Source organism: Hevea brasiliensis, chromosome 15, assembly GCF_030052815.1.
Source record: "Hevea brasiliensis isolate MT/VB/25A 57/8 chromosome 15, ASM3005281v1, whole genome shotgun sequence".
Classification (NCBI taxonomy): Eukaryota; Viridiplantae; Streptophyta; class Magnoliopsida; order Malpighiales; family Euphorbiaceae; genus Hevea; species Hevea brasiliensis.
Genome location: NC_079507.1, coordinates 71,368,337 through 71,375,690, shown reverse-complemented (window position 1 = coordinate 71,375,690; position 7,354 = coordinate 71,368,337). Strand labels below are relative to the sequence as shown.

General features: G+C 32.2%; 1 protein-coding gene across 1 annotated transcript; it reads left to right on the top strand.

The window, feature by feature from the left end:
* Nucleotides 1-814: 814 nt before the first annotated feature.
* LOC110635303 (cysteine-rich receptor-like protein kinase 10) lies at nucleotides 815-3,978 on the top strand. The gene is made up of 7 exons (XM_058136615.1): nucleotides 815-1,808; nucleotides 1,877-2,005; nucleotides 2,126-2,247; nucleotides 2,539-2,749; nucleotides 2,864-3,101; nucleotides 3,269-3,419; nucleotides 3,579-3,978. Exons 1-7 carry the CDS (start codon nucleotides 899-901, stop codon nucleotides 3,900-3,902), a joined length of 2,085 nt encoding a protein of 694 aa, XP_057992598.1. The 5' UTR covers nucleotides 815-898; the 3' UTR covers nucleotides 3,903-3,978.
* Nucleotides 3,979-7,354: the final 3,376 nt, after the last annotated feature.

The following is a 7,354-nucleotide window of genomic DNA, read 5'->3' as shown; positions in this document are numbered from 1 at the left end:
GACGTGTAACATTGTTTTTCATAATATTGTCACATAAAATTGTCTATGGTATTGTCACGCGGTGTTCTCCGTTTAATATTATTTTATTTTTCTTTTTAATTATATAACAAAATTTTAATATTGAAAATGATAAAAATAATTCTAGTATTAATTTCGAATGATTTTATATTTTTAAGCAATGTTACTATTACATTACTATATTTAATTATTTTTATTATGAAATATTCATTAAAAATTTTGAGAGATAAAAAAATTAATAAAAAGTATGAAACAATATCTAATTAATAAAAAAAATAAAATATATAAAAAATAACTAGATCTTTAAGCAATGTTTCTATTGTATTACCATATTTTAATTTTTTTTTTTTGTGAAATCTTTATTAAAAATTTTGAAAAATAAAAAAATAATAAAAAATATGAAATAATATTTAATTAATTAAAATAAAATATATAAAAGAATAAAATATTAAATAATTAATAAAAAATAAAATATTATTTAATTTTTATAGATTAAAATGACAAAAATATATAAATTAAAATTATTTATATATTAAAATTATTAATAATCACAGATATTAGCATCAACAATTCCTTAATTATAAAATACACCAAATTAGTCACTCAAGATTTACTTTACATAGTTTATGAAAAAATAATGATTATTTTGCAAAAATGTTAAATTGTATTATGACAAATGGCAACTCATTATTTTTCTCTCCCTAAGTAAAATAATAATAATATTCAGTCACCCGCACTAAAAAAAAAAAGAATTGCAAGTTGAGACCATAATTGTTTTACTATTGGAAGACTTTGCGGGAAAAGGAGCACCACATTGGTCCACTTAATTTTTGAGGACGGCACGATTTATTTAATCCTCGAGCTCTAAGTCAACAAGACGATGACATTGACACAGTCATATCCCCAGCTTTCCCATTTTATATTGAAGCCATCCTTCAGCTATCAGGGCTTCTATGATAAGCATAGAAATTGTCAGTTTAGCTATAATCCTGGAATGGGGATTCCAATTTTAGTTCTCCTTCTTTTTCCTATGATCTCAATTTCACATTCAGAATCAGAATTGTGTTCAAATAGGGGCACCTATATGGCAAACAGTACCTACTCCAAAAATCTCAATACAGTGCTCTCTTCTCTGCCTTTAAACATCACAGAGAATGGCGGTTTTTACAATGGCACAGCAGGCCAAGACCCTGACAAAGTTTATGCATTAAGTCTTTGTAGAGGAGACCTTTCTTCGGACAAATGCTACCATTGCATTAACTCCACAATCCACGGAATTAAAGAGCAGTGTCCCAATCAAAAAGAAGGAATCATGTGGGGTGAGGCTACTACATGTATGGTAAGGTACTCAAATCGTAATATTTTCTCCAGGATGGAGTCTTCCCCTTCAGAGTGTGTGTCTAATCCGAATAATTTAACTGGAAACTATTCTCAATTCAATGAAACGCTGTATGATTTGATGGGAAAACTCATAACACAAGCTTCTTCAGGTTCTTCTGGTTTAAAGTTTGCAACAGGAAGCTCAGATGAAGTGTTTGGGCTGGTGCAGTGCACCCCAGATTTATCGAAGGCTGATTGCAGTATTTGCCTACATGGGGCAATGAGAGAAGGATGTGGGGTTGGAAAGGGAGGAGGAAGAACTCTTAGACCAAGCTGCACACTTTGGTTTGAGACCTTCAAATTTTATGACTCTAATACTTTTGATTCCCCACAACTCCCTCCAACACCTACAGTCAATTCTCCTCCTGTTGCAGCTAATTTTTCTCCACCTCCTCAGACAAGAACAAAAGGTACGTTAAAAGATGACCCGGAAAATTGCATTCAACTAGTGCTTAATGCAAAATTGTGTCCCATGCAGGAAACAAGAGTACATCTCAAATTGTTACTAAAATTACTGTGCCTATAGTCGTTATTCTAGTGATACTGATCACACTCACTTACGCCATTTTGCGAAAGAGGTTGAAGCATAATTTCAAAAGTATGTCAGGTAAAAGCAGCTAGAGAAGTGGGCATGAATGTGTGTAAAGTTAAATATAAAAGCATTCTGTGTAATTAAAGTCTCTATTGTGTCACTCCCTGCTAATTTTCATTTGTTATTCTGGGTCAGATGATGATACAATCAGAAGACTGGAATCATTGCACTTTGACTTTAGCACAATAAAAGCAGCAACAGATAACTTCTCTGAAGATAATAAGCTTGGACAGGGAGGATTTGGTTCAGTTTACAAGGTAAACAAAACATTCTCTTCATAGTGACAATGCTTCAGCTTCCTGTAAAATTGAATATGATGGTGCTGATAGTTTTCTAGAATCGTAATATTTTTGTAAGGTAATAGGCACGTTAACATAGATTCATAATCATCCAAAAGAATTGAGATCATTAAAGAAATTAGTGGATGGGTGATTACCTTAACATTCTTAGAAGAAAGAAAGTATTAAATAAGACACTTGACTTTTTCAAGAACATCAAATGTAAAGAGCATGAAGTAACTTCCCTTGTGTACTCGAGTAAATCTTCAGGGCATGCTACCAAATGGACAAGAAATTGCTGTGAAGAGATTATCCGGATATTCTGCTCAAGGTGAAGAAGAATTCAAGAATGAGATTCTGTTGGTGGCTAAGCTCCAACATAGAAATCTTGTTAGCATTATAGGTTTCTGCTCAGAAGGAACAGAAAGGATTCTTGTGTATGAGTTTGTGAGGAATGGCAGCCTTGATCATTTCATATTTGGTATTATTTTATAGTTTCACGATCAAGACATGATTTAGCATCTTCTACTTAATTAGAGTCTCTGAATCCATAAATGGCTATTACTAATCCATTTTAATTTAATGTAACTAACAGATGAAATCAGGGGTGCCCAATTAAATTGGGAAATGCGTTATAAAATCATAAATGGTATTGCTCGAGGGATTCTTTACCTTCATGAAGATTCTCGCCTTAAGGTCATTCATCGCGATTTGAAAGCAAGTAATGTCTTGTTAGATGAAGAGATGAACCCTAAAATTTCAGATTTTGGTATGGCAAGACTGTTTGTTTTGGATCAAACCCAAGGCATTACTAGAAGAGTTGCAGGGACTTAGTACGTAACAAAATTACCTTTATGCTTACTATTGATGCTTTTGTGTCATAGCAACTGCATATTGTTCCTACAGAAGAGATGGAAAATTCTTGCATTACATAAAGTTAACAGATAGAATAATGGTAAATAGCTAAATTCACTAACATCTTCTTTTTGATACTGTATAGTGGATATATGGCTCCAGAATATGTTTTACAAAATCGATTCTCCATGAAATCAGATGTATTTAGCTTCGGTGTCATAGTTCTGGAGATGGTGAGTGGTAAGAAGAACAGCTGGTTGAGTAATTCAAATGAAGTAGAACATCTTTTAAGCCATGTAAGTGTACTAAGCTGTGTAATAATCCTAATTCGTGTGATTAGCCCTGATTTTAACGGAAAACTAACTACACATTATTTCCATCTCTTTCCTTTTACTTTGATGATATAAAGAATTAAATTCAAGTCTGATTGTCGGATTTCCATCCACACCCTGCAGGCATGGAAGAATTGGAGAGAAGGAAAAATTTCAAATCTGTTCGACAATACACAGAAGAATGGTCCAACAGGTGATATAATCAGATGTATACACATTGGGTTACTATGTGTTCAAGAAAATGCAGCAGCTAGACCCACCATGGCATCAGTTGTTCTAATGCTCAGTAGCCATTCCCTAAGTCTGCCACTACCTTCACAACCTGGATTTCTCATGTACAGTAGCACAAAGTCAGGCATGCCTTCATTGGAGCCAACGTCAGGGACTACCATATCCAAGCATTGCACGGAAAATACTGAAGCAGCAGTTTATTTGTCTGTAAACTGAAAATTTCAGTGACTAATCAATGCCATTGTGATGAGGTATGACATGGTATTACAAAATATGATTATGTTTCTGAATATCATAAATTCATCAGAACATATAATTTTGTTTTTACAGAATGAAAACATCTGTCCCACATTATATATTAATCATCAGAGTATCAAATGAATAAAAGTGGCAGTAGAAAATTTCTTAAACTAATTAATAAACTAAGTGGTTTAAAATTAAAATAAATAAATAGAAATTTGAGATTTTAATTAATATACTAAAATCCCTAAATAAAATTTAAAAATAGACTCAAGCATTTTCTTTCAAATTTAAAAAATTGTCACGACCCAAAATTCTGAACCGTGACCGGCGCATAATTTAAGTATTCTTAAATCATGTAAGCCTTATCAGAATATCTTGAATAAATATATTGTTACTTACTAATCCCAAAAATAGACAAAATCCAAATAAACAAAATGCTGAATAAACATCATAAATATCCCATAGGTAAACTGCGGAGTCTCTACAGATTTCAATAAAAATTTAAACTGTTCAATAAACTAAACTAATTATTAGCCCGAGAAAACATGAATCCGGGCATACCATGAAAACAAATCAAAGTTGTCCCTCTCCAGAGAATGGACTAAATATTTGGATCAGCTGCAGAATTCTACTGATCTGAAACAGATAATAGACAGAGAAAATATGGTTTGAGCTAGATGCTCAGTGAATGATAATTACAGCACACAACGGAATAGGAACAGGCAGACGCTTGATTAATTTCACAATAAATTTTCTATTCAATAAAATCATGCTCATGCTGTCAAAATCATTAATAAAATAACTTCATAAAACATATATATAAAAGAAAATTCATTCAATAAAAATTTTAGGGTACAGTGCACCATCATCAAAGGCCAGATGGTAAGCGCGCTACCGGATATCAGATACCTTCCTCCTCCTTCACAGATATCAATGCATATGATACTAATGCAAACCAAAAACTGCAATGATGCATGACTCGACAATGCAACCTAATACCGTGATAGTCCACACGGTGAGGCCAGATAACAGAAACAGATACTGGGCACAGGTACTAATTCAAAATAGAAAATCAATTTGTATAAATCAATAAAAAATTTCAGAATAACTGATAGTGCAATTCCAATAGTGTATTTCAATAGTTTCAGAGAGTCAATAAAATCAAATCAATCTCAAATCAATTCAGTAACACATCGGTAAATTTTATAGTCAAATATCAATCAATATAAATACATTAAAGGCCTGTTCCCGGAATCCTAATGGGTCTAATGCAGAGATAGTTGACAAAAATCAATTATTTAATCAAAATCGAAATAAAATTCAATAATAAAATAAAACTGTAGAAAATCACATATAAAATAATTATTAAAATATTAATTTAAAATTTCATTTAATAACAAACTTAATGCTAAGAAATTTTGAAAGGGACTAAAACGGTGCCATGTATTATAATTACCACTCACCTGGAACCTCTAAAATAATAGCTAGATTCAATAAAAGAGAAACAATTTCAGCTGACAGAATGAATATTTGAATCTCCCACATATCCAAAATATAAAAGAAATATTAAATAATAATAAAATAAAATAATTTTAATATATATATATATATAAACCTTGGACGAAGGGATTCAAATGCGTGGACGAAGGGATTCAAATGCGTGGATACAAGGGGATTCAAATGTTTATATATATATATATATATAAACCTTGGACGGACGTGGACGAACATACAAAGGTTTATATATGTATATAATCTAAATTGAAGGTTACTTATCTCACAGTAATCATGATCAACCCAATTCAATACCAATGGTCAAAGAAAAAAAATAAATTTCTAGAGTAGTTGTAACAAATTGAGGAAAGAAAATAAAATTAAATTCACCCATTATTGAATAAAGAATGAGAATTTTTATTTTGAAAACATAATCAAAGGTGATGAATTGAGAAATAAAAATTTAAGAATTATCTGCGCACATCAGATTATTTTATATATATACGTATAACAATAAATAAAAGATTATGAAAATACCTGTTGAGAGTATTTTGTAGAAAAAGGAGGTGACAAACAGGTTTGGAGAGCAAAGTTTAGCAGAAGAGATGATTAGGGTATATATATATATTTCAAGAGTTCTATTAGGTGTAGAATGGGATAAGAGTTATTATTGATCTGGGTTGTTCAGATTGCAGATATATATTTAATTTCAAAAATAATATATATATTTAAAAATAAATAAGCAGACCATCCAATAAAATATATATATTTTTTATAAATATATTAAATTATTGTTAGCTAATTAAAATAAAATAATAATAAATAATAAATGTATATGGGTTTTCACATACTTCCCCCCTTAAAAAAAAATTCGGTCCCCGAATTTGAATAGACAAAATTCTAACCTGAAGAATCAAATAAGTGAGGATATTTGGCTCGCATTTCAGATTCTGCCTCCCATGTGGCCTCACTACTTGAGTGATTATGCCACAAGACTTTGATCAAAGCCACTTCCTTAGACCGGAGTTCCCTAATTTGTCGATCTAAAATCTTTACTGGCTCCTCATATGACATATCATCCCTAAATTGCATGGTTTGAGGTTGTAAAACATGAGATGGATCTGGTACATACTTCCTAAACATAGAAATATGGAAAACTGGATGTACATGTGCAAAACCAGGTGGAAGGGCTAAACGATAAGCAACTACTCCAATTCTCTCCAAAATTTCAAATGGACCAACAAAATGAGGGCTAAGCTTCCCTTTCTTCCCAAACCTCATGATTCCTTTCATAGGGAAAACTCTCAGAAATACATGATCACCAATCATAAATTCCACATCTTTACGCTTAGGGTCAACATAACTTCTTTGTCGACTTTGAGCAGTCAAAAGTCGATCACGAATTAGTCGAACCTTTTCTGAAGTTAATTGTATCAACTCTGGTCTAGTAAGCCTTTTTTTCTCCAACTTCATCCCAACAAACCAGTGACCTACACTTTCGACCATATAATGCCTCATATGGAGCCATCTCTATACTTGCCTGATAACTATTACTATAAGCAAACTCCACTAAAGGCAAATAATGATCCCAATAGCCACCAAAATCCATAATGCATGCACGAAGCATGTCCTCTAATGTCTGTATGGTCCTTTCTGACTGTCCATCCGTCTGAGGGTGAAAAACAGTACTAAAGTCTACTCGTGTTCCTAAAGCTTCTTGGAATTTCTTCCAAAATCGAGAAGTAAACTGAGTACCACGATCAGAGACAATGGAAACTGGAACTCCATGAAGACTAACAATCTTGTTTATATACAACTGTGCAAGTTTAGCAAAGTCATATGTAGTCTTCACAGGAAGGAAATGAGCAGATTTTGTCAATCTGTCCACTATCACCCAGATTGCATTGTAACCACCTCGTGTACTAGGTAAA